The sequence below is a fragment of the Strix uralensis genome, chromosome 24 (assembly GCF_047716275.1).
Source record: "Strix uralensis isolate ZFMK-TIS-50842 chromosome 24, bStrUra1, whole genome shotgun sequence".
In the NCBI taxonomy this organism is placed as follows: Eukaryota; Metazoa; Chordata; class Aves; order Strigiformes; family Strigidae; genus Strix; species Strix uralensis.
Window position 1 is genome coordinate 6448970 of NC_133995.1, and position 26565 is coordinate 6475534.

Consider the following 26565-nt stretch of genomic DNA (forward strand, 5'->3'; position numbering starts at 1 on the left):
GGGTCTGGTTTACTGGTCATGGCATCCACTTGGACCTGCTGCTTCATGCGGGCTTGAAAAGTTTGTGACGTCTTTTTAAAGCCCCTTCCTTTCTATAGGTCTAAAAATTAAACAGAACAAACACACACATCGCTCCCACAGTAGAGTTTTTTGCCTTGAAGTGAACCCGCTGTTTGTCTAACCCACCTCTTTTTTGAGTTGTAGTTCCACTTTTTTTGTCCTCGTTTATACACACAGATACGCGTGCGCACACGTAATGACAACTAATGCATTTTGGCTTCCATTCATTTGAAGTGATCTGTTTTTTTGAGTTTTTCTCGTGTCTTTTCTTGCAGCTTCTGAAGTCTCCCCATAGTCGGTTGATTCCCCATCACCCACCTAGTGCCTGAGTCTGATCCATGTTGGCCCTCGTAGTTCACCATAGATCTTTCATTTTGACTTAGCTGTCTGTTCAGTGGTGGTGACTGTTGTTGTTGTTGTTGTTGTTGTTGTGCTTTTTGTTTTATTGTGTCTTTATTATTTATTTTTACTTTCTCCTGGGAGCTCTGGCCACTTGTAGCTGTTACTAACCCCTCTTTTGTTTATCCCCCATGCTCCTCACCTCCCGGCAGATCAAAGTGGTGAATGCGTTCCGTAGCTCCTTGTACGAAGGCCTCGAGAAACCCGAATCCAGAAGCTCCATCCATAACTTCATGACTCACCCAGAGTTCATCCTGGAGGAAGACGAGCCTCGAACACCATTCCTTGACGGCGCTGAAGACGACCCCGAGACTGATGGACTCAAAAAGCGAGGTGGGGGTAGCCTGGGTGGATCGACATCCCTCAACAGAAATAACAATGCAGTGGACAGCGATCAAGCTGAGGTCACCGTCCCGGAGCCTGAAAGCCCCTTACACAGCTTGGAGACATCGGTTTGACCTTAGAACTTCGAACCCCCCCTCCTCCTCCACCTTCGCCCCTCGCCATGTGTGATATTGGCACCAGTAACTGATCACACACTGCGGTCACTTCGTGTCAAACTGCTCATACGTATATCGTTCTGGTGTTTTGTTTTGGGGTTTTTTTGTTGTTTTGTTTTTGTTGTGTTTTTTTTTTTTTACCATTATTTAGCAGTGGGAACCAGAGTACCACGATGCTGGGTGTTGGGAGAGAGGCTAAGCCAAAATTGTGCATCTCCATCCCTAATTTTCAGTGGTACTCACCCAAGTGAAGCAGCCAGGTTATTTCCTCTCCGAGAGTTGGGCTCCATACGTCTGTTGGGGGGTTTCACTTTGAAAAATGCATGTTCAAGAAAGTTCAAATTGTTGTAGTCTTACATGCACGCTCTCAGCCTGAGGGCTGGGGTGCACTTGTGACTTTATTTTTTTTTTTTTCCACTTGTGGTTTTTAGGGTTTTCTTCTAATGTTGGGGTTTGTTCTTTGCTTGTGGGATTTGCCCCCAGTAACTTCACAGTGGGAAGTGGGGGAGTTAGCACTCTAGTGCAAAAAATTTTAAAATAAATAAAAAAAAACCCAGCCAGGGGGAAGGTGTTTACTCACAGGTTGATAGATACAGGGATGTACACCAGTCTTCCACCTTGAAAAATGGTACCTAGCCTTTACAGTTCCTCCTCTGTGTGTGCACGCACACTTTTCTCTCTCTGTTTCCAAAGCAGTAATTGGTAGACAAGGAATGAAGGTGACTTGGCTTGTAACCTTGCTGGATATAAAAGATTCTGATTTTTCTACAAAGGAAGGTGGAGGTGATCTGGCAGTGGAAGGAAGGGTGGTGAAGAAAAACCCCATGGTTGTGAGAAACGGGGCTTCTTCCTGGGGAGTCTTAAGAGATGCATCTCTGCTGCTTTTGAACAGCTGTGAAACTTCTGGCGAGAGCCTTGCAAAGGTTTAACGGCTCCTGCCATCAAGAGCAGAGGGACTTTTGCCCATTCTGGCTTGTCTGGACTGTTGGGTTAAATGATCCTTCAGCCTTGGAGTACAAGCTCTGGTTAACTGCTGAGGAACCCCAGAGGATGCTCTAGCCATGCCCACCAGCTCTGCACATCACTGCCACAGTGTTAGCAGGCTGAACAGAGAGCAAGCGTTGGGTTGTTGAGTGCAGTGGGGCACCTCCTAGATCATGGAAGGGATGAGTCAGGTTGTCTCTTTAGCTGGTGGAAGGGAGAGAGGCTCCATGGCCGATGGGAGGACCCTTGATTTCCGTAGGACTTCTGTAGCTGATTTGCCAGTGGAGGCAATTCCTTGCAGAGGTGGCAGGTTGGTTGGTTGGCTGCAGGTTTTCCAGAGAAGGTGCTGCATGGAGGCTTTGCCTCGCTTGCTGCTGTTTTGAAGGTCATCTCTTCACCCTCCGTCCTGCCTCACCTTGGTTTCTTGTAACTGTTAGAGTGCTGGTTTTTTGGAGCAGAGGCCCCAGGTGTCCTGGGCAAGTTGGCTCTGACCCTCTTGTGAAGCCATGGGACTGAGCAGGAGGCAGGACTTTGCTTTACTTGGGCTTAGTTTCTTCCTCGCAGGCTCTTGCTGGTGCACCCCAGATTACTGGCCCCAGGCAGGCAGGGCTGGAGGAAGCTCTGCTGCCTTCTCTCCTTCGTCCTGTTTGGCTTGGTTGGAAGCAGAGAGAACCTGGTTGTAACTGGCTGTACAACGTCATCGTCTTTGCCCAGCCTCCATCCCTGGAAGCAGAGAGGTTTTAGCGAGAGAGTGGGCTGGCTGGTTTCTTCTTTTTTTTTTTTTTTTTTTTCCTTTAAGAACGCACAGCAGAATCTCCCGTGCCTTCTCCGAGCACTGCCTGCAGCACCGCCTGCCACGCGAGGGCCCAGTACTTTGCCAAGAAATAAGTGTTCCTTAAACGACAACACAAACCAAGTGTCTTTGTTTTGTTTCCAGCCCAGCACTGACTCGTCCCTTCCTTGGCCTGGGAGGAGGGAAGGACGAGGTCGCCCCATTCCTGCCCCAAGTAGCTGAGGAAAGGTCCTTCTCCCAGGTCTCCTGCCTCGGTGCTGGCAAAGGGGGTGAAGGCTGGGCTCCGTACACTGCCAACAGCAAGAAGAAGTTGCCACCACTGCCCATCTCAATTGCAAATTCAGTGTCAAGCCCCCTGCCCACACAAACCCATTGCTGCCCTCCCCGTTCCTTCTTCACACGAGCTGAAAAAATACCTTGGGCAGGACCAGGGGGTGGGGGGGGGTGTGTTTTCTTGGGTTATACACAAGTGGTGACAGGAAAGACAAAAGGGGTGGTTGTGGGGTTTGGTTCTGTACTAAAGGTGACATTGCTTAAAAGATCACTTTTTCTATTTTAAATACTTGCAAAAAAGAAAAAAAAAAAAAGGATGAAAATAGGGTGTTCTTACAAGCTTACATAAATATTTATTGAATACTTTGGGGGGGGACACACACCAATTTTTCTTTTGATATTTTTTTAATACCTCAGACCTGTTTTAAAAAAAAAAAAAAAAAAGACTTAAACCAACTCAAACCAACAAAAAGCCAACTTTGGAGGCTCTCAAAGTCACTCCCAGAAATCTGTGACTGGCAGGTTGCCACAAGGGTCTGGTTGTTCTTCAGTTGATATATTTTTGTTGTTGTTCTAGTTTCCATATTAGGAGGGGGAGAAATAATTATATATAAATATTATGCAAAAAATATAGTTTTCTTTAGATCAGAAACTGATATTTTTACGTCAGCCATATGTATTTTGTTTAAAGAAAAAAAATAAATAAATCTTGAGTCCCGCGTCTGCAACGGCGCGTGACTGTGTGACGGCAGTTCAAAGGGACAGGTAATTAATTCAGTGTATCAGCGATCGGATGCCAGTCAGCTTCCTTTTCTCTGAGCAGCCATCTTTATACTAGATGTTAGTTGGATGACACAAATGTTTTTTTATATAAATTATGTTGGTATGGCTGGTTGCTTAAAGTATAAACGTTTATTGTGCATACATCTTTTCTGTAAAGTTGTTTTTTTTTTTTTTCTATTTAGTTTCAGTGATATACTGGCAGCAGATGACTATTGGGTTAAGTTATTGAGGACATTACAAAAGAGTTGGGGGAGATTGGTGCTCTACGCTGAAAGGCATGGTTGGCGGCACGAACTTCTGGGGACTCTTTGCAACATGCCTTGAAAGAGGGGGAGATTTTTTTTTTTTTTTTTTTTTTTTTTTTTTTGCTTTGTTTGAACTGCCACAAGTGTGCACGGGGGAGAGTGCCATGCCAGACAGGAACCGAAGTCATACCCTGTGATACGTGTTAACTTGCCTTGGAATGCTTTGTTATTAAAACACTCTGAACATAATTTTGCATCCAGTTCTTAATATAACAGTAGGGTCTCTGGTGGTGGTGGTGGTTTTCTGTTAAATAAATTGGCGGATTGGTACCAAAGACATTACACCACGTCCTGTGTGCATTGCTGAACAGGCATTTTTAGGCATTTGCATTATGTGATAAGGTTTCCTTTGATTTGCACAGGGGTTATACTTAATTTTCAAAGGTTTTGTGCAATAAGCTTTGAGGAAAATTTTGGAACAATCTCAAGAAGGAAAAAAACTAAACCACATTTTAGCATGGGCAGCCTTTGGCTTTCCCCAGCTGAGGAGTAGATAGATGTCCTGTAGTGCTCAGCCCCTTTAGAAATGCTTGTTGGGGTGAATGGAAAAGCCCCATCCCAGATCCAGGGAGGGCATCTCCAAGATGCCATTGCCAAATCCTGTTGCCCTCCGTGACTGGAGGGACCAAGCACCTCAAAGAAGAGTCCCTGCAAGCTTTTGTACCTCTCGGGGGGAAGGACACATGTACCTCCCTGCCATCACTTCTCACTACTTGGTCCAGCTCCTACAAGTTTATCAACCCCTGGAGCAGGCACGGTAAAATGCCCTCCTGCAAACCCAGCTCTCCCCTGCGGGGCACAGCGACGTGGGGGTACTGCTCTCCTGGTCCTGCCCCAAACAGCGAGGCTGTGGGGTCATGCCAGCGTGTTTCTTGCCTGGCTGTTCCTCTCCAGCATCTCTCTGCCAAGGCTGTCCTCTGCCACCGAGACTGGCTGATCTCTGGCTGTCCTGCCTCTGATATCCTTCTGCTCAATACAAGTTAAAATTTTCATTCAGCAAAGCCCATGGCTAAAACTGCCTTTAGTTTATTTCCTCCCCTTAAATAAATATATATATATACAGTATTAAATCAACATTTATGTGTGTATATATATTTATCCAACGCTCTCACAACAAAACTTTCTTTTGAAGAGGGCACGCAGATCTGAGTTTTTCTTTTCCAGTAACTAAGTATAATAAGCACTGGTATTTTTGTATAAAAACAGAAAAATACAAAACAAAAGACTGAATATTATGTGGTATGCATGACATTAAAAAAAAAAACGGTGGTTTCAAAGCAATATGTACCCTGGTGTGTTTGCCATATCCTAGAGTCCAGCTTAAAGTGCACCTGATCTGTATTGCATTTTGATATTAATCTCTATGTACAATGTTTTGCATGTAATTTATATGGTTCTTGGGAGAAAAAAATTTTGAATGAATTGTCAGTTGGCTTCTTCTGAGAAAACAGACTCCAAGCAGAGATAATACTCAAAGTGGAAGCAGAGGAGTGGTTGAGGGGTGGGAAAGGGGGTGCATAGTAAAAAAGTGGGGTGGGGGAGAAGGGTAACGGTTTTGAATCAATAAAGCTTTGGCTGTTGAGCTGAAACAATGCGCAAGTGCATCCAGAGAATAAAATGTGCCCACATGTAACTATGACGTCCTCAGTGTGTCCACCAGCTTGTGAAATCAATCCCACATCCTCTCCTAGCACTGGATGAATGGCTGGGCTTCCCATCGGAGCGAGCCGGAGTGTGAAAGTGGGGCCTGCGGGGTGGAAAAAGGGATGGGGACCAAAAGCAACCCCGCCGCTACAAAAGCAGCCCTTGGTGTGGGTTTTCTCGCTGTATAAGCCTCGCTACTGAGAGGCGGGGGCTGGCTGGTTGCACCCAGCATTTTGCGTCAAGCACAGCTTCTTCCATCTCCAAGCAAAGTCCGGAACTGGCTGCCAAATGCCACCCAAACCAGTGCTCCTGGGCTATGTGTCGAGCTGCCTGCGAGCAAAGATCCTCCCTTGTCCCCTTCGCCAATGCCATGTCTGCAGTGCCTCTAAGGTGGAGGTTGTGATCTCCATCTCCTGGGGACTGGCTTCCAGCCATGTCCTGCCTCCCTACTTGAGACTATTTTGCCTCCCTAGAGGCACTTTGCCCAGGCAAGAAGAATAAGGGGAAATAAAAGCAACCAGCCCCTGCAATACTCTCATTTCCAAGCAGGTTGATTGCACTGGATCTGTTTAACTCCCTGGCTTCAGTGGAGAGGCAGTTGCTTCTCTATTTAATAACTCCAGGGCCAAGCCATGATGAGAATGCTCATCAAGCTGGGCGAGGCTGTCAGTGAGAAAGTTCAATCTAAAACTTCTCAGCTGCCTGACCCTTGGAGCTGACGCCAGGGGATATGAACAGGGTGTAAAAGCTTTACTGTGCAGCGTCACCCTATTTCCTGCTTTCTTGGGGAGGTGTCTGTGCTGACAGCGTCCTCCAGCTCTGAATTAAACAGAACAGCCACAATTACATCTTTTTTTAAACATAGTTCAGGCTGGATGCAAAGAAAGAAATAAATCAGAGAACTTTTAGTCATTTAATAGAGAAAATGGTTGTGCCCACTGTGCCTGTACTGTGGTGGGGCTGTCCCCAGTACCCTCCTCCTGAGGTCGGACACTGCTCCTGCTGGGTTCAAACCAGGGAAAGCAGGACACCAGCACACTGCGACAGAGAGGAGAAAGGCAGAGGAAGCAGGTTTAGGTCTATGATCTGCCATGAAGTCTTGGCAGGCTCACGCTGACCGGGAAATGGCTGCTACCCAAAACACCCCAGCCAGGCCCAGGCCTCCCTCCCTAGGGCACAGCCCAGCCTGAGGTGTCTCAAGGCCCCAGGGCAAGTGCCTGCCGGCCCGGGAAATTGGGTTGAAAACGTGAAGTAGCCTCTGGCTTGGAAAGCGTAACACTGAGGCACCTGGGAGCATGAGGGAAGGGACGGCCGTCTCACCGGCTGAGGCCTGGTGCCATGGCGGCAGCAGCACACACCCTGACAGGAAGGTGGATGTGGGGCACCGCAGCCCAGGCAGAGGTGGACGGGAAGGGGGGCACTCTCCACGCCATAAGTAAAGGCTTTGTCTGGGCTTAGAGGCGCTGGCAGGATCCCTCAGAGAAGGAACACGCAGAAAAACCCACCCGTCCCGCTTCGTTTAGAGGTCCCGCCCGCCTCGCTTTTATGGCTCCGGTGGGCGGTGCCTCCCGCCCGTTGCGCCTGCGCGGGATCCGCCCCCGCCCGTTCAACGGCCGGAAGTGGGTCCTAGTGAAGCCGTGACGCCCGCCATCTTAGCCACGGGTGAGTTGACGTTGCCCGTACGTTAGGCGCCATCTTTGAGGCTGGCAGCGGGGACGGCAACGGCCTGAGCGGCGGCTCTGGCGGATCGAGGCGACACGGCGGCGGCAGCGGCGGTCCCCTGGGGTTCGGTAAAGTCCCTGCTCGCCGGTAACTAGAGCCGTTCGTAGACCGCAGGGGCTGGGGAATGGCCTCTTGCCAGGCCCGGGTCCCCTCCGCTCCCCTCAGGGGAAGCAGGCCGCGTCCCCCGCGTCTGGCGGGGCGGGCGGCCCAGGCCGCGTCCCCGAGCCCTCCCCACCGGGGTGTCCGTAGCCGCTGGGGCGGGATGGGGGGGAGGCCGTTGGGGCCCCTGGGGTAGTACGGGCTCTCCGGGGACGGTGCCGGGGGTAAGGTGTTCTCCCCGGCCTCGGCGCCCCGGGACTTTAGAGAGGGGGAGCTGTTTCCCCGCTGCCCGAGGTAGGCCCAAGGTTTCCTCTTGTCCCGGTTACAGGGCCGCAGCCCAGGGCGCAGCTCTCCCCTTCCCCACCTCTGCCCTTTCCTTGGCCGTCAGCCTTTCCACGGGGCTTGGCTGCGGGCTCTCCCCTCCCCCGGTGGTCTTCCGGGGAAACTGAGTCCTTGGTCAGGTTCTAGAGAGGTTGGTCAAATTGAAGACCCCAGTGCAGGTGCCTTATGAGTATATGTTATTTTCAGTTAAAACCTTGTGCCTGCCTTTTGTAGCAATGCGTATAAGGGGCGTGCTGTAATGTAGTCATCTGACAAATTGCTCCTCCGCTCCCCAGAGGAACTGCCTTCAGGATCTGACTAACTCTGGATGCACCCGGTTGTCATCTTAATTTCTCCTTTAGGTTGTTTAAAACAACCCAATTGGGTGACGTTTGTTTTTGTTTCTCAAGAATTGGATCTAAGAGGTTTCTGTTTTTTACGTGGATGTCTATAACGAAAATGCAAAAGTGATTTTTACTGTTGCAGGGATCAGTACGCAGAGCCTACACACTGTTCCCAGAACTGGCGCTTTGGGGTGCGCACTGCACTCGGGAGTTGAGCTCTGGGCCATGCTTTCAAAATGAAACAGTGTTATTTGATTGTAAAAAAGGAGATCTAGTGGCGATAGGGGCTTTTGAAATGATATCACAACCACCACAGTGGTTGAATTAGACACACATTAAACTGATCAGGCTGAACAGATAGGCTGGATTTGTTGCTGAATGGCCAGGTGCTTCTGGAGGAAAGCTTGTCTAGAGAAAACTTCCTTTAGCTGTTGCTTCTCATCTAAAATGGTACCCATCCAAATGGCTGCTTCCAGAGGAAAGTGACTCTCTGAGATTTAGTAAAACATTTCAGTAAAGAAGATGAATCATTGATTTCAGAAATAGAAAAAAAATTAGTGTCTTTTTTTTTTTTTTTTTAAGTATGCCTGTCTCACCCAAGAGTAGATGCAGCAGCTTTAACAGTCCCCTTAGTTTAGAATTGATTCCCTATGCCTGTTTGGACACCGAGGAGGAAAAGCTGTTGGACAGAAAGAACGATAGAGCAGAGCCACCCATTAAAAATATAGGAAAGAAAGGGTTATGCATTAAGGGAAAGCCACTACCTTAAAAATTGGTGCTATCTAAAAATTTGTTAAGGATTTGGGACTTAGAAGTACTGCTACACCTGCGTGTACTCAGTGGGCAAGGTGAAGCGAGCTTCCTTATTGAATGCAGTGTGTTAAAGCATGCTCTGTTGCCTGGAGGAAGAGCAAATACTTTTATTGTGTGGAACTTTGGATCTATGGTTCACCTGGTGCGCCTCCTGACCAAAAAAAAAAAAGAGGGAAAAAAAAAAAAAAAAAGCTGTGGCACGCCAGGTACTCATCAGGGGACACTGACTCTTTGGTGACATCTCCAAGCAGAGTGTAGTGTACATTGGGCTGTGGCTGACAGCCGGCGTCACAGCTGTCAGCGCTGTAAGGGAGGGTGAACGTGCCTGTAATGTGTCTGTGTCGGCCGTCTCCCCAGAAAGTGGGAGTTTGACGTATGTTCTCAGCTCTCGTGTCGGCAGTTACGGTGTGGCAGAGCCAGCGGGCTGGTTTTTCAGCTGGAAGAGGAGAAGGAGTGAACTGCAAATGTGCCCCAGTAAACGAGAGCTGTCAAAGAGATTTGCCGTAGATGTGGGTTGTACCGGTGCAGCCGTTGCAGCTGCAGCCGTAGAGGATTCTGGAGAAGATGGAGGGATTTTCTTCATGAAAGCAATACAAAGCCTTTTGATGCCAGAAATGAGGGCAAACACATCTGTTGTCTGGAATTTCTCAGCTGACCCTCGGTATACCTGGCACGCTCCTTGCAATGTTTAAAAAGTGTGTCAGACAGGGCAGGGACTCGCCTTGGTGCTTCCAGTGTTGCAGCAACACTTGCAGACCACGCACCCTGCACGCTGGGCCAGGGCCTGAATGCGACAGTGCTGTTGGTAACCAGAAGCTCGGGAAGCAGCTTGGGATTTTTCTACTGTTCCACGTGAATTTTTGCCCCCAAAGGTGACGTATTGAACTATTTCTTTTCAACGGATAGGCTCAGAGCCAGTTGTGGTTTAACATCTCCAGGCTTGGGTGTTCCTGTTCCGTCTTTGCCTTCTAAGCCAGGTGCCTGGTAGGAGAAAGGACATGGATCTTGACTATGGGACTCAGAATCTCAACTACATACTACTGTGAAGGAACTCAGGTATGAGAATGCACTTAAATAACAGATACACAGAGCTATTAGAAAATTGGTTACTGAAGACACTTTTTTTCAAGGCCAACTTAAGTTCATACAGGTTGTGGCACTAGACAGTTTCCATCCAGAACGTGACTTTACAGCATTGTAGAAGAAACATTTTTCATGGCTTTGGAGAAAGCACAACACAAAACCACGCATTTAACTGTTGATATGTGGACCCTGAACCAACCATGGACTACTGACAGTGATGGCCCACTGGATATCTTCTGAGACACTGCACCAGGAGTCCCTTTTTAGAAAACAGGCAGCTCCCTCCCACTGGCTTTGCTAAAACTTCTGCAGTATAAAGTGTCTTACAAGAACCAAGTTACCAAACTGGTGTGTGGCTTTCCCTTAATCCCCTCGCCCCTGGCTTTCCAGCTTCTGACATGCTGCATTGTGGGCACATCGCAAGGTGCCAACTGCTATGTTTTACCTATATTTTAAAATTAATGATTCAGGATTTTGAGCACAGGAGCACTGAGAACAGGTTAGCAGGTACTTAAGAGACTTCCTTGTTCATTCTGCTAAGGCTCATCAAATTCGTCAGAAAATCCTGCATTCAAACCATCTGCCACATGATCACTTGAAGCAGGAAATAGCTGCTCAGTGAACCTCTCTCTACCTTTTATATGTTAAAGTGACTTTAAAACAGCAAAAGGTGGAGCAGCATCCTCCTGGGAAGGAAAATGGGGCTATTCTCAGTTCAATCCAGTGGTCCCAGATGTCTGATGGGTGAAAGATTCTTTGCCTGCAGGTAGAGGCCTGTGGGGAACTGCAGTTCTTAGACAAGTGCTGCCATCGGTCACATCCTTCTGGCTTTGCAGAGCACTTGGAAAGACTTCCAGATCAAAGGTGTCACTGTTGCTCTTGGACTGGGAGATGGGTGAAATATCTTAGGCTTGAAACGGAGCAGTGCGCTCAGATCTGAACGCTTTGTCTTGGCCACTTTACTAGATCCCTGCTGTAAAGGTTGCTTTGAAGAATTCCTTCTCCTGCCTCTTGATGTGTCAAGCTCAAGACAGATCTGAAGCAGTGTCTGATCTGACGAGTGCTTCAGTACAGGGTTATTCTTTGACAGTTAGAGAAACACCAGGCCAATCAGCCCTTTCAGGAGCAGATTGATTTGCCTCTCATCTTAAGGAAGAATGTCCTAATTCAGGTTCCTGAAGTGGTGTATCTTCAAATAGAGTTGCTCCAGCCAGTAAGGGACAGCTGTGCCTCGCAGTAACTCCCGGATCGTGATGAAAGGTGACCCCAACGCAATGGCAGAAGCAGCTCAGGCCATCATCTGCTTTAACCTTTGCCTTCTTGACTGGCAACCTTGCAGTTGCTCTGAGTGGGTCTTGAGTGCTGTAACCCCCAGTCCGTGTTTAGACAGTATTTAACAACTAGAATTGACCAAAACAAATGTAAAGGGTAGAAATTATTGCTATTCCGCTTCACCTTTGGACAACTTAGCTTTAGATTTTCATGCGGAGAATGAGATGTGTTAGCAAGAGGTTGTTCCATGCTTCAGATGCCATGAAGATGCGTGGTTTACGGACGCATGGTAATGTCATTTGTGACCCCCCAGCACTGCGCTTGCAGCCTGTGGAGGTGCTAACGGGCAGGTAAAGCAGCAGCAGCGGCTGTTTTGCAGCTGGGGTAACGCTGACCAATTGAAAAGAGGCGTTAGAACATGTAGTTACTGGTTCTCTTCCTTCCTGTCATCTGACTGTCCTAACAAACAGGGGTGTTGAGTATCTTTAATATTTTTATAAGAAATTAAAGGCACAAAGCGGACCAGCAAGAGAGACTGTCCAAGTGAAATATTTTGTGCTTTATAACCAAAAAGTACTCACAGGTAGGTGCAATAATACTTTTCTCACAAATTCGTTGGGGTGCAAAAAAAATTCAGTACAGCACAAAGGCAGGGCAGCGAGCTGGAAGGTTAGACCAGGAAGTATGACTGTTTCTTCAGTACCAAGAAAGACAAGCTTGTAAAACCAACTAGACAGATTTTCATTGTACTATTTATCTTCCCTTAGCAAAGGTGAAGTTTATGGCACTTGGTGGCATTGTTTTTCCTGACCCCTAGCTACTGCATCTGTAATTATTTTTTTTTTTCCAAAATGAATTCAAAATTTCTTAATACAACAAATTTACTAGAGTTCTGGAGAAAAAAAGTGTTTAAAATTCTCATCAACTTGCATTAGAGACTTGCTGAGTGCACCAGAGTTACTCATTTTCATACAGACTTTCAGAAGTTAGTTCAGTTGATTTCTGTTTAGTGCTCAGATTGCCATGTTAATTGACACCAGTTTAAAAAAAAAAAAAAGTTTTGAGTTAACCTTTTTTTAAATTAGAGGACTTTTGTGGAGTTTGGAATTTTGATTTTTTTATTTTTGTTTTTCGGGTGAGGGGAGGGTTGTTGAATTTTTTGTTTGTTTGTTTTAAAGTTTTGCTTTTTTCCCATTCCTTAAACAAGATCCATTCAAATTCTGAACAGCTCTTGAAGTCTGCTCAGGACTGTGGAAGGCGACAAGCAAAATGCTGAGCTGCTTGGGCATTCAAAAGAGCTAAATCTGAGGGGATTTCTTTTTTTTTCCTCCATGGTGGAGGATATAGTAATGATCCATTATACAGGTGTCTCCCACTTCCTAGGGAAAAGAAATGCTGCCTTCTAGGTGGTGAATTCCTTCTGATTTGTATCTGAATGCCTCTGCTCAGCAAAGCAGTGGTCCTTAATTGCCATCTGTTTAAGTGTTGGCTTGTGCAAACTGAGGAAGTCTGCTTGAAATTTAATTTAACTATCAGAGGTATTGATAATGCATTTGGAAAAAAGTTTCTTGTCAAACTTCTATGTGAAGGAGCACCAGTAATATTTAGAAGTAGATGCATGACACAAAGTCTGTTTTTGAAGGTGCTAAAGGTCAAAATCTAATAGTCCCTTCGATACTGAAGAAGGGAAGAAAGCCTTGCACTTAACTCCTGTTTTTATACCCTTTGTCAAGCAGTCAAAAACCAATAACTAATATGAGAACCCAACTTTTCCTCTCTTTATTTTAGATTTGGGAAAATTCCCTGCCAAAAAAAAATATCCTGGAAAATTCACTAGTGTTTGTGTGAGTAAAAGGTTCCAACCTTTTATTATTAATTTATAAGAACTATTTCATTCAGTTTTGTCCGAAAGAGTCAGAAATAGTTTGCACAGGAATGTGCAGCATTTTAATGAAAGGGGTCAGAATCACTTTAATTTGAACTTTATCTGGTCTGGTTGCAGGTTTTATGGCATTTTGTATCTTTAAAAAAAAAAAATAAGAATCAAAGTATCTGACTTCACTTAAAAAAAAAAAAAAAAAAAAAAGTCAAAAACCAAACCTGCTTGTGGCTAAATAAAATCAATTTCCACTCTGGTGGCACCAAAAAATCATCAGCTGTTGAATTGGACCTAAGCCATCTTTTCAAACCTTCCGTGATCTTGCAGCAATAGATAATGATGGATGGATGGATTAGGGAACAGCATATGATGGCAAACTTGTAGTATTTGCTCTGATGTAAAAAGAAGACAAATTATTTCCTAAAATCAAAGTAATTCAAAATTCTTGGTATCATGCAGCCATGCCACTTGCAAAGTGAGCATTTCCCTGCCTCTCAAAGCTTGCTGTATCCTTGATCTGCTGTCTCCCTGCTGTTAATTGATTGCAACTCTACGTGTCTGATCAGGGCTAAAAGTTGTTCTCGATACGGAGATCATACAACATATACTGTGCACGCTTGTGTGTATAGATATGTTTATACTGTATGCATGTACATATGTATGCATATTTGTGTGCTGGCCCCAAAATCACTCATGTTATAAAGCATCAGCTTTGAAGGCATATTCATCAAAATATTATGTAGATCTTTTCATTTTTGCCAGTTCCCTCAAAATGAGAGCCTTTTTATGCAGTCTTATGTGGCAAATAGCCCAAAATTCTAATTTTTACTATCACTCGCTGACTTTATTATCACTCGCTCTTGGTGTGTGTATAAACACATATGTGTATGTATATACATATTTGTGTATTTATACGCACAAGTATGTTTTTGCTGTACAGGTAATAAAGATGGGGGAAGGTTTTTGTGTTTTCTTAATAGGTGAAGAAATCTTGAAGACCAGAAATTGCAGCTTACTGAATTTTAAATTAAAAAAAAAAAAAAAAAAAAAAAAAAAATTAAAATTGTCCGGCTGTGGAAGATGGATCCTCATTTTTGCAGCCACTTTGAATCACAAGTTCATCTTTAAATGCACTGGGTTTTTTTGTTGGTTTTTTTTTTTGGTTTTTTGGTTTTTTTTATTTTTTGAAGAGCTAACTAACCCTGGCTGTCTCCAGTCTGACAGTATTCAAATGGACTTGCTTCCTCCATTAGTTGTAAGATGTTTAAAAGCACATCCTATGTTTGAATTGTGGATGAGAGGTTCCCTTGGCAATGTGAGGAGGAAAATTCTTTCTACCCCTTTATTATTAATTCACGGATTCAGTGTTGGTTCGGCCTACAGGAGAAGTTAACTGGAAGTCTTTGAAGATCAATATCTTTTGCTGAAGTTGTCCAGGTACGTGAACTTGAAGATCCATGGTGATTGGAAAATAATGTTTAATATGTCAGTTGTATTTTTAAAAACATTATTAGTACCCACAGTTAATCATTGACCGATGACTCAAATGTACAACTTATTTTTTAAGAAGTGGCTCTCTTGTTGTGCTTACAGCCACACGTGGTAACTTTTTCCGTGCTCCAAGGCATCTAACAATTACTAAGGACACAGGGGAGAACACTTGCTGACTAAACCCATGCAGTTTTACAGAAGTTTGGCTTAGTATTGGGATAGTTCTTGTGACCAACTGATTTCAAGACATTGCCTCCCTAAGAGACTAATCTGATTAACAGAAAGCAGCTGTAAAAATGTTTATTACTTAATTATTTTTCATTTATTGATACCTTTCCTTAGGGTTACTTTTAAAAAGAAGATTTCACTGATCAAGCCAGCAGAAGACTTTCAGTCCAAGAAAGAGTGAAGCCAGCTCTTGCCAAGGCTGGAGGAAGTCCCTGTTGAGCAAACCATTAGAACCTGAGCTTGTCCTACGAATTTGTCCATTATGTCTAACCAAGGAGATGACTGCTACTTCTATTTCTATTCCACATGTAACAAGGTATGTTTGGGTTTCTTTTGCTTTAGGGTTTGTTTTTTCCTTTTTAGTTTTTAAGAGAGGAGTGGGAAGAGACATACAGATTTCCATTAACTTAATAAGCAGTTAAATTCTGCTCCCGGTTCTAATAGCATGGACTTTTTTTTAGGCTGTGTTGTTTTATTTTCCTTTTTGTTGATTTCTTTTGGTTACAGGGAGACAGCTGTTCCTTCCGCCACTGTGAAGCTGCTCTGGGAAATGAAACTGTCTGCACGCTCTGGCAGGAGGGTCGCTGTTTCAGGAATATCTGCAGATTCAGACACATGGAAATTGATGTGAGTGTTTGCCTGAAGATGTGTCCTCAAACTACATCACTGAAAGCATTTTTCATTGCTGTAGGTGGACCGAATGGGCTTTTACATGATAGATTTACTTGCTTTAAAATGATACTGGTTTCTATTACTAGGAGGGGGGTGGGAGGAAATTGGGGTAAGAAAAATCAATTTCTTCAGTATATCTCAGCAAGAAATTTTTGTTTTAGGTGCTGACAATATTTTCTTAACAGAGGCAAAAGCAACCACATCTATCAGAATGCTTAAATGTGCTGGAGCAGGGCAGTAGTAAACAGCCTGCACTGGGGTCCTGAGGGCTGGGCTTGAAAATGGCCTTTTGGGTCTCTTCTGTCCTGGATTTCTTCAGATAATGTTGTTCTGACCTCTTGGGGTGGTACAGGGTGGGGAGAGAAAAGATGGGAAGAAACTAAGGCTCCGAAAGATAAATTCGGATAGATTTAACGTAGGCAATTTAAGACATTGTCCCCAGTATTTTGCACATAGTATTAGTTTAACCCACCCTGAACTGACATGTGAGTGCCTGTCTTCTCAAGCTGAACGGTAGGAAAGGTGGATAATACGTAGTTGTTACACCTTACACAAACTTGGTGTATATGCCCTGAAATATTTTAGTGATAAATTGACTTTTGGAATGACATTTCAGCACTGCAGTGCAATAGTCCTGTCTCTGGCATGATGTGAAACTATGTCTCTTTGCAAATCTAAGGTGAGTGTTACTATGAGCTTTTATTTTTTTTCTGTCTTCAGAAAAAACGCAGTGAGATTCCTTGCTACTGGGAGAATCAGCCAGTAGGCTGTCAAAAATCCAACTGTGCTTTTCATCACGCGAAAGGACGTTATGTTGATGGACTGTTCTTACCACCAAGCAAAAGTGAGTTTCTTAGGTCCTTTTTCTTTAAGTATTAAATAGTTAATTTTGAACATTCCTTGTGAGTGGGAACAATACCATAGAAGACATCAATTAACTGTTCATTTATGAGTGCAGGGAGAAATCAGCAGTCATAAGCTCTAAACTAAAAGGATTGTAATTCTGCTATTTAAGTTTTTCTTTCATGCTCAGCTTCTCTGTGTTTCGTCTGACCTTTCCCTTTCAGGTTGCTTTCCCCTCATTTAATCCTTTTTGGGTGGCGGGGTGGTGAGTTGTATGTGTGAAGGGAAGCCATTGCTCACAGTGTAACCAGGGGTGGGGAATAGGAAACTAAATTTAGTAGCCAGGTGGGTTATCTACCACATCTATGCAGAGAGTGCAACATTGGGGTCAAAGTTTTAAACGGCCAAATTACAAATGATCCTCCTCTTCCTCTAGCTGCGCTTCCGAGTCCACCTGAGTCTGCAGAAGACGATGTGAAAATGGCTCAGATGTCACTGCAGCAAAACAAACTTTCTGTCCAGTCAAATCCGTCTCCACAGCTGAGGGGGGTGATGAAAGTGGAGAACTCTGAAAATGTCCCAAGTCCTACACATCCTCCAGTTGTAATCAATGCTGCAGATGATGATGAAGATGATGATGGTGAGCATCTTTTACTTATTTGAAAGCATTTCTGCTGTAAGTGAATGTATAAATCACAGAATACCTGAATTGTGTAGTGGTTAAAGCTACAGACAAGAGTCTGGAGTCCCAAATATTATTTTCCAAGTATAGTTCTTTCACTTATATGAGTTTGTCAAGTCAATACATAACTGTTTAAAAAAAATCCTTCTATAAACAATTGCTTCTGTTTGTAGTTAAGAATATGAACAGAGTAGGAACCGTGGACTGAAATTCATTGTATGAGCTACATAAACATGAAAAATCTTGTCTAATTCCTACTCCATAACTGAATAGGTTTATTTCTGCCTTTCAGACCAGCTTTCTGAAGAAGGAGATGAAACTAAAACGCCTGTCCAGCAACCAGCGACAGAAGCCCATAATGGATTGCGGATAATTTCCACGAGGAAATCCAATGCTAATACAAAGCAAGGTATTCTGACAGCTGTCGTAGGATGGATTGGAAGGAGAATTTGACAGATAATTCAAAAGCAGTATGTTCTAAAGATACAGTAGGACATAGAGTAGCTGGATGGAGTCAGTTATTTCCACAAGCTCATTCCTATCTAATAACGTCCTATGTCCCTTGGGTCAGACAGGTAAACTCCTCCCTGTTTACTTTTGTAGAACAAAATAGAGCCACAGAATGGAGTTTAAATGCCTGCAAATGTGTCCTTTCGAACATTGTGGAAAGCCATGTCAAATGGTAGAGGAATCTAATACCATGTGGATGGATTAAAATGCTTAAAACTATAGGTTTTACCCTGTAGGATGGGAGTAGGACTGAAGAAAGGTGCCAGTTGCTTACCAAAATACCATCTGTTCTATGGCTTTTTTTACTTGAGGGGAGTGTTGACAGGGTTTATTCAAAATACTCGGGAAAGGTTCTGAGCTGTAAGAAGCTTGGGGAACTGTGCTCTTCAGCATGTGCCTTTAAGGCTCAGTTTCATTAACCATTTTGTGTTTTCAGATGACAATTTAAATTTTGGAATAAAGACACTTGAAGAAATCAAACTGAAGAAACTAAAGGAAAAAACAAAAAAACAAGGTGGTGAGTTAATACCTCCTACTTTCTTATCCTTCTGCTTTCCATTCACCTTCATCCTCTTTATTTTATTTTATCCTTCTGATATTACCTGGATAGCTGGGTATGCGTTGGTGAATACAATTATTTGCAAAATAAAGGAAATTGTTTTTTTTTAGACTACTGGGGTCAGACTGGGAGATGATTGCAGCTGAGAGCTGCTTGAGGGACAGACTTCCATGTTTAGCTGGGGGCCTTGAGCTACTTTGTCACGCAACCTGTTTTCCTCAACTCATGCAGCTGGTATTCTAGTTTGGAATTGCAAGAGCAAATCAGGGGGAAATTCCTCATCTCTCTTACTTGCATGCACTGGCCATCGTATGTTTGACAGTAATGAATAAGTAATGGTTTTGGTCTTTGTTGATAGTTCTTCTGGCTGGTTTGGTTGGGTTTTTTTCCTAAACATCCTTATGTTTTGGTTGATCTGATCAGAAGGTCCTTCAGGAGCTTCTGTTCATCCGCTCCAACCTCGGACTATTCCTGTACCAGAAAAGGAAAATGTACGGACAGTAGTGAGAACTGTGACTCTGTCTACAAAGCAAGGTAATAGTGAATGCTAGTTTCCATTTCATGGCTCCTAAACCAAAAGGTTTAGTAGTAATTGAGATAATTCAGACTTGTTAGTCTGCTGGTGCTGCCTTGTCTAATTAAAACCATGCTTTAATGCTTAGAGACCCTGGTTGTAGTGGAAAGATTTGGCATTTGTAGGTGCTGAGTTTGTTGTATTGCAATAAAAGATCAAGAAGTGTTTTTTATCAGCCTGACGTTAAGCCGTAGCTAATCATATATTATCACCATCCTACAGACTCTCAAATGTGCTTAATTTGACTTTCCTGTTCCTGAAGTTGAGTGAGATTTGTGAATGAGCTAATGTGCTGACAGCGTGTGACAGAGTTAGTGTTGGGTTCAGTGCAGTAGCAACAGAGGGAGGCTAATGTCAAAACAAGTGTCAGTATGCAAATAGGGGGAGAACGGAAAAACGGGGAACTAATGAAAGGGGAGACCTGTAGAAGATGGTGTTATACAACAGCCAATTTTTGAGGCATTGAAGAGGCTGACAGTGGCGGTTGTGGACAGTAGTGCAGTATGAGTCTGTATAAATGGTCATGTTTAGATCTGCACAAATTCCTTTTAACGGCAAAAAAGGTGTAGAACTACTTCTGCTTGTAGTCATTTGTTTATGAGGTTTGGCTACCAAAAGAGCATCTTTGGGCTAGAAGGACAATACTTTTACTGGCTACTGGTTTCTGTGCACTAAAGAGTTTATTCTTTGTTTTAGGGGAGGAGCCTGTGATTCGACTGAATCTTGCTGAGAGACTGGGAAAACGGAAAACCTCCATAAGTAAGAGCTTTTTGTGAGCTGTTGTTTGGGTGCCCTCATCTAAACGTGACTATATTTAAGGGTATTTTTGCTGTATACAGAGGGAAAATACATTTTGGAGGAGATTTGTGTTGACTGCAAAAATGTTGGTAAATTCTGTTAGCAACTGAAAGGGAAATAGAGGAAGATCTATCTGGAAGAATTGAAGTTTGTGGTTAACTGTTCTAAAATCCTCCTCTGGAGAAATGTTCTTAAAGTATTTCTTGGTTTCTGTCTTTCTGAAGCTGGTAAAAGTGTCCTTCCACTAAAGCGCAACCTTGCTGAAAGGCTGGGGAAGAAGATAGAGATTCTGGAGAATGCTGACAAAGCACCAAAGAGAGGTACAGCTGCTAAACACATCTGGATTTGATGCACAGATTTTCTGTTTAGGTTTTCTGGTTGTCTTTCTTCTAATTTTTTCTGCATGTTAGTTGAGGGCTTAAGGTAACTTTGAATCCCAGTGAAGTGATCTCCTGTCTCATTTTGAAACATGAATGCAAAATTGAGATTTATGCATTCTCCTAAACTTTTTCTGTCCTGTCTTGTAGTTCAAGTCCCCAAGTCTCTGAAGGAGAGGCTAGGATTGTCCTCTGAACAGGCCAGTACAGAGACAGGTAATAACTGCTATTAAATACGCTTTCCCCTTTTTTCTTTCTTTGAACTTCCGTACAGCCCTGTTAGTTAATTTAAAAAAACCTGCCTGATTCCTGTTGCTTGAGTGCTGAAGCTGTCCTGATGGCCACTGCCAGAGATCTGGCTCTAGGGGGGTGTGTGTGTATGTTTTCCACTTGGGCCTCATCAGGGTTTCATGCTCCTGCTGTGAACCGTCAGAAGCTGCACTGTGCTTACCCACAAGTAGAATAGAACCACTGCCAGGAGCAAGAGGTTGAGATGCTGACGGAGAGACACAGTCTGAGAAAGTACCAAAATAAAATAGACTAGTGGTTTTTGTGTAGCAGCACTCGCTGGATAGCGCTGGTCCTCAAAATACAAGTGGCTTAAAGGAGGAGGAGAATATTGTGCAGAATGATAGTGTCCTAAGATGTGTTCTGGGGAACACTCATACCTAGTTTTCTTTAGTACTGTGACAGATTTTGGAGATTTTAAATATTGTTGGACTCTCCTTAAATGTTGGTGCTTCTCTTCTTTTGATGATGACAGAGAAGGCTGCTAAGCCAACGGGAGAGATCCATGTGAAGACACTGGAGGAAATCCGTCTTGAGAGAGCTAATCAGAGACGAGGAGAACCTCAAGCTAAACCCCAGACTGAAGGACGTTGTAAAACAGAAGATCCCAGCTCGGGGCCAAGACCTTCCCCTGCAGTTCGCATCAAAACTTTCTCAGGAGCCCTGGCTGAAAAAAGACAGAAGCGATTGGAAGAAGAGAAGCCAAAACCAGAAGAGTTTCCTACCAAGACAAAAGTTGAGAGCGAGCCCAAGAAGCAGAACATACTGGCTCCATCTGTGCCCAGCAAAGTGCAGCTGGCAGAGCCGGCAGGTAAAGCCAAGCCAGCAGGAGAGGTTCGTATTAAAACCTTGGAAGAAATCAAACAGGAGAAAGCTCTGCGGATGCAGCAGAGTGGAGAAAATGTGCCAGCCCCACCAGCACAGCCTGAACCTGCCCCGCCAGGGAGGAGATTGTTACGGATCACAAAGCTAATAGGTAATAAGATGGTGTGGGACCTGCCCTGGTGAAGTGCTTCCCCTATCAAGCAAATTCAGTTTGTTCAGGATTCACTTTGCTTTTTCTCTTCTATGTGTACTAGAGGATAAAAGAGTTTAAGGCTACAGAGTCAAAAGGCAAGAAAGTGCCAGAATATGCAACCATACTATTTTCCATGAATTGCATGACCATTTTCTGTATTTCCCACTGGAAAATTCATTCATTGAGGAGCTTTACAGTCTAATTTCTCTCTTCTGTTTTTTTCTGCCATCTGTTTGTGGTACGAGATCTTTCCTGTGCTGAATCCAAGTTTACCTTCCTCTTCAGCATATGTGGTGTTCAACTTCGTTATCGATGTATATGTGTTTGCAAATCATGTATCAGCAGCTTCTTAGTGTGAGGGACAGTTTTTGTCAGAAATGACAGAGCATTAAAGATGTCATTGTTAAGATTGTATAAGCCATGTACAAAGAGACAGATTGAGGGAAAGAGAGCTCGAGTGCTGCATGGAATCCTTGCTGTAGCCTTTCCCTCTGTCCCATTATTAGACATGAGGAAATAAACACACCAAAGAAACAGGTAACCAGGTTTCTTTATTTCTGCTGTTGACAGATTTTTTTTTTTTTTTTTCTTGTGTTAAAGCACCTGGAAGAGAAGAAAAGAAGGTAGTGGAATTGAGCAAGTCTTCTCCCAAAGCCATCTCTGCACCTGCAGAGGTGAGTCCTTTGTGAGGATATGCATATATTCATACAATTTTTGCTAAATTTTGTTGTTTTGTTTGTAACTTGCTGCATGCTCCCAGTTTGAGTGTGTTCCTTCCTTGCTGCACTCCGTGAGCGCTGCAGTGAAGTTGTAAGCCCTGTCACTTTCAATAGCGTTTCCAGCCAACATTGTAATCCTCGAGCTTGGAATTAATCTTATTATACCTGACAGTGAATAAGAAGACCCTATTAGCACCAGATAAAATCTGCGAGGTTAATGTGAAGGGAATGTTTTTGTTCTCGGTGACTTTATCTGTCAGGCTGGAAGGATAGCTTAAAATCCTGAGGTAAGTATTTTACTAGAAAAGGCTCGAGCTTCGTGTTGGAGGAAATCTGTGTCAGTGAATGCTGTATGGGAGAGCTTGCATGGCTCTGTTGCTTAAAAAGAATGTAATAGATTACAGCTAGAATCTTCTGCTCTATTAAAGAAGCATGCTGTGTTGGGAATTGCAGGCTTTTCAAACAGTATTTCCATAGAAAAGCATGGAAAAAATGTCAGATCTGAATGGTATTAACATGCTCTGTTCCACATGGAGCCATTTTGGAGAGATTGCCACTCGGATTTTCTTAATGAAATCTATTTTTGTCCTATTAGTCCTCTTCTTTTGTTTCCTTCTAGCCCTCTGATCAGAGTGCAACTAATTCTGCAGTTAAAGTGAAGAGCCTTGAAGAGATAATGAGGGAGAAGCGGCAACTGAAACAACGCCAAGAAGAGAAGCTTCAGAAGGAGGCAGCTGCTGTGCCGTCTCCCGTTGAAAAAGCCATCAAGGATAAAACTCCAGCATCAGGGAGTCCTGAATCCAGCGTGGTTTCAGGGTCAGCTTATCAACTTGCGAAGAAGGTATTGGTGAAATCTCCGGAAGATGGGGTTGAAAGCCCAGGAAAGGATGCTGCCGTATCACCAGGGAAACAGGCAGCTCAGCTTCTGGAACGGAAAGCTAAAAGTAAGTGTTGACTGTACATTGAAGAGTTACTTTAGGTCAAAAAGGCAGATGATGACAATTTTCTCATTGTAACTCTGGCTCCTTTTTGTAACTTCTTTGCTCCTTTTTATGGCTCGTTGGTAAACTAGAGTTTACTATGTGGAAAATACAGCTGAGAGTCTGGGAAATGGCAGTGTAATTGTGCTGGCCATATATACTTAACTGGAAGGATTATGGTACTGTTAAGAGAACCTGTTTTGTTTTTTTTTTTTTCCTGAGGTAGAGCAAGACTGTATCCATTCTCTCTTCTTCTTACTGTAGCCAAATCTAAGGTGTGTCTGAAGCCTTTGGATGGGAAAACCACCTCCCCCACAAAGCAGACACTGAAACGAAAGGCAGCTGAGAGTCATCCCTCTGCTGTGGCGGCTGTGAAACCGCTGAGCACCACTGGTGGGGATACGAAAGAGCCTTCAGCTAAGAAAGCAGCTGTGGTAAGGACAGTGGCTGAGGCGTAGTGGGTCCCCAGTAAAATTTATGCCCAAGTTTCACCCTCCCCTTGGGGAAAAGATGGAAAACTGAAATGTTCTATGGGTGCCTGTTCCCTTTTAAATCCAGAAGTGGTCTACAGGACGGTTGTAGTACCTTTCTGCTTTTTATTCGATAAATGGCAGCATTTACATAATACTCTGCTGATCTTCTCTGTGGGGTGAAGGATTTTGTCTGTTAATGCTGTGTTCTTAAAAAAGACACAAGGCCATTAGTGAACTTGAACACTTAACTTTTCTTCAGGAGCTCCCTGGTTCTGTATTTTGGTTAAGGCTCAGCAATGCCAGAGGAGAAGCAGCAGAGGAAGAATCTACTAAAGTCCTTTACCTGTGTATTGTAAAAACCATCTTGCTTTTTCCTAGGCTGTTGTTCCTGCTTTGCCAGAGGACAGCCTGGTCTCCATACCTGGGAGAGAAAAACCCAAAGCCAGGTAACAACCACAACTTGTTCTTTTTCTTGATCAGTGTGTCTTTCGCGTGAAATAGAAGGTTTTTTCACATGTGGAAAAATCAGAGTTTTGAAATAATTAATGCCAATATCCAACAAAGGAACAATTTATCTGAAATAATTTTTTAGCAGCTAGCTGGAATGCTTATTTAGATTCTTTTCTTAAAATGCTGCAAGTTGGTACAGCTTTTCAGTGACTTTTCAGCTTTTCTGAATGCCTGAAGACGTTGACTTAGTAACCTTTTTACAGTCATTTAGTAAAGGTGGCAAAGTGTCCCTGGCTACAAAAATTGAACTTTCTTTGCCAGACCCCAGATCTTTCTTTGCCAGACCCCAGATGCTCTGTCTTCATGAATAAATCCCCAAACTGAAAAATGTACCTCCTAATATATTGCTCTCTAAGAGTAGCCCCAGGTTAATTGAATAACAAACCCTGTGTAAAGTTGAGGAGTAGGAGGGATTAACTAGTTTTAAGAGCTGGTTTGCAGAAAACACCTCTCTGGTTACAGGATGTCATACACTGATTTGCTCTCTCTTGTTCTTCCAAGTCCTGAGCTGCATCTTGGAAGCCAGGCAGACTCCGTGGCACAGTCAGAGGTCTCAAGCTCAACTTCAGCTTCTCCACAAGTAGCAGTAAAGACACGCCGGTTGAGCTCCACAGGGGCTGGGAAAGCACCCTTATCTGTAGAAGATGACTTTGAGAAGCTTATTTGGGAAATCTCAGGAGGCAAACTGGAAGCAGAAATTGACCTGGACCCAGGGAAGGATGAGGATGACCTCCTCCTGGAACTGTCGGAAATGATTGACAGCTGAACTGCATTAGTCTTCAAGTTTAAAAAAAAAAAAAAAAAAAAAAAAAATTAAAACTATGTATTTTGTTGGATACCCAGAGGTGATCCCTCTTCCGGCTGAGACTTTGCAATGAGTCTTAAAGCACAGCTGAACTGGTAGAAATTGGCAGTATCTGCACTCAGTTGTCCTAAATTTCCCTGCTGGTCAGAGTCAAGGTCGTGTGCATCCCTTCTGTAACTATCGGTGGCTACCTTCGGTGTTAAGAGGACAAAGCACTTGTTTATTTTGGGACAGAGATGCCCAGCTATGAACTGTGGTGGCTGTGAACTGACCTACTGATTCAGTGATGCTCTGAAGGCTTAAACGTGAAGCTTCTTCCTTCCTCCCCCCTTGACAAAACTCAACGTTCAGCCTGTTTCAAAGCTTTGATATTCTTGTTTCTTGGACAGTTGATATCTAAAGCCTGGAGTTACTATGTCAACTCTTGAGTTTTATTTATGTATGCTATCATTTTGACTTTCATCTTTTAGGGTAACTTAATGAAAACGTCAAGATGGGAGGGAGCGGAACAATTACTCATAGTATTTTGGACCAAACGTGCTGCCAAGGGTGGTGGTTGGGGTCAGTCCATCCAGCCTTACTTTGAATTATCAGGGATGATACAATGTCAGTGTGAAAAGCAGCAGCTCTGCAGTACAGCCAGAATACCCCCAGCCCCTTTTGTTGTACCAAAGCCTAGGGGAGGGGTTTGGTGCTTTTTGCTGATACGAATAGGATTCTGGGGGTGGATAGTCACAATTCCTCTCGTAGTCTGCAGTAAATTAGTAAACTAAGAACTGGTTTAAGTGCCTCTTGGTTCTAAGAATCGTTCCCCCAAGCTGCTGCCTCATCTTCCGCCGGGGAGCGGCGGCTGCTGGGACTCGTGTTCAGACACTGGGGGCTTCATCTGAGCGTGTGCCCCAGCCATCTTGGAGCCTGGTACTGCTGCAGGACCAACCCTGCTCTCCTTTTTGGGGCGTGCCCCAGGGAATCCTCCCGTCGGTGTCCCCTGCCCCACTGCTGAGGCTTGAGCTCCGTGTCAGAGTACGTGCTGGAGGTTACTGGTCTGTCTTGGTGCGATCTGAATTTGTGACCCTGCAGAAAATAGCTGAGACTGGGGTGTATTGTGTACCCTGCCACCCTAGCAGATATATTTTATTTTTCTTAAATTTTTGAAGAACTTTAGTCTCTTCCTACTATGATTTGTGAAGCTGTAGGGGCCCTCAGGCGTTTGCTGCTGGCAGAGGAAAAACCAGTTTTGGGTTGATTGTAAATACTTTTTCTTTGGAAGAAAACACTTGTGTGCTTTGATAATCCACTGTGATGTCTTAGTTCCTAGAGGAAAGGTTTGAAACCAAAATTTAGAAAACTGTTGTTCCGGCTCCGGAAGGGTCACCTTTATCCTGCTGAACGACTTTCTCCTGCCGGCGTGGACACGGACGGGAGGGACTTTGGGAGAGAGGAAGAGTGCACAAGAGCCCGGCCAGGAAGGCTTCCCCCTCCTGCTCTGCCGTCAGCCTTCGCCCAGGCTCTGTCCGTGGAGACGGGATTTGGTGTATGCCATGGTTTCTGTAAATATTTTATTCTTCCATTTTATATTTGTATTCTATTTAAGGTATTGTATTAAACGTAGTCTGGCCTCCTCCGCCTTCACCGCTAGTTGAACTGTTCCCTAGGACAGCAGTTAACAGTGTTTTTAAATAAACCTGGCCTAGGAAAAGCGTGGTCTGTCTTGGGGGCTGGGGTGGCGCAGAGGCTCCGGAGCAGGGGGCTGGGGGGGCGCAG

The 26565-nt window shown here is 44.2% G+C and overlaps 2 protein-coding genes across 19 annotated transcripts in view; both read left to right on the top strand.

The window, feature by feature from the left end:
* Positions 1–5730, top strand: part of ATP2B4 (ATPase plasma membrane Ca2+ transporting 4) — an 87621-nt gene extending 81891 nt beyond the window's left edge. For 7 of the 9 annotated variants that reach the window (XM_074893369.1, XM_074893370.1, XM_074893364.1 and 4 more), the window contains one exon: positions 612–5730. In XM_074893369.1, the coding sequence (XP_074749470.1) occupies positions 612–917 (306 nt within the window). In that variant the 3' untranslated portion in view covers positions 918–5730. The remainder of the gene's footprint in view (positions 1–611) is intronic. The other 2 variants (XM_074893371.1, XM_074893372.1) reach the window with 1 other exon arrangement.
* Positions 5731–7409: 1679 nt separating this feature from the next.
* ZC3H11A (zinc finger CCCH-type containing 11A) lies at positions 7410–26500 on the top strand. Of its 10 annotated transcripts, none has more exons than XM_074893925.1 (19): positions 7410–7550; positions 13184–13239; positions 14658–14711; positions 15108–15309; positions 15501–15620; positions 16386–16509; positions 16945–17148; positions 17483–17599; positions 18137–18217; positions 18683–18793; positions 19530–19592; positions 19856–19951; positions 20159–20224; positions 20772–21272; positions 21915–21988; positions 22653–22977; positions 23278–23447; positions 23865–23932; positions 24498–26500. In XM_074893925.1, exons 4-19 carry the CDS (start codon positions 15256–15258, stop codon positions 24760–24762), a joined length of 2439 nt encoding a protein of 812 aa, XP_074750026.1. In that variant the 5' UTR covers positions 7410–7550; positions 13184–13239; positions 14658–14711; positions 15108–15255; the 3' UTR covers positions 24763–26500. The 10 variants fall into 10 exon arrangements, with proteins under 10 accessions (XP_074750026.1, XP_074750028.1, XP_074750024.1 ...); XM_074893927.1 differs by having other exon boundaries at positions 7410–7531; XM_074893923.1 differs by having other exon boundaries at positions 7410–7531; positions 13184–14711.
* Positions 26501–26565: the final 65 nt, after the last annotated feature.

Bases quoted from the DNA above. Each gene is read 5' to 3' on its own strand.
- ZC3H11A (XM_074893925.1), top strand. From the start codon at position 15,256: ATGTCTAACCAAGGAGATGACTGCTACTTCTATTTCTATTCCACATGT. The intron at 16,510-16,944 runs GTGAGTTTCTTA...CTCTTCCTCTAG, and splicing joins GTTCTTACCACCAAGCAAAA to CTGCGCTTCCGAGTCCACCT. The intron at 17,149-17,482 runs GTGAGCATCTTT...TCTGCCTTTCAG, and splicing joins TGATGATGAAGATGATGATG to ACCAGCTTTCTGAAGAAGGA.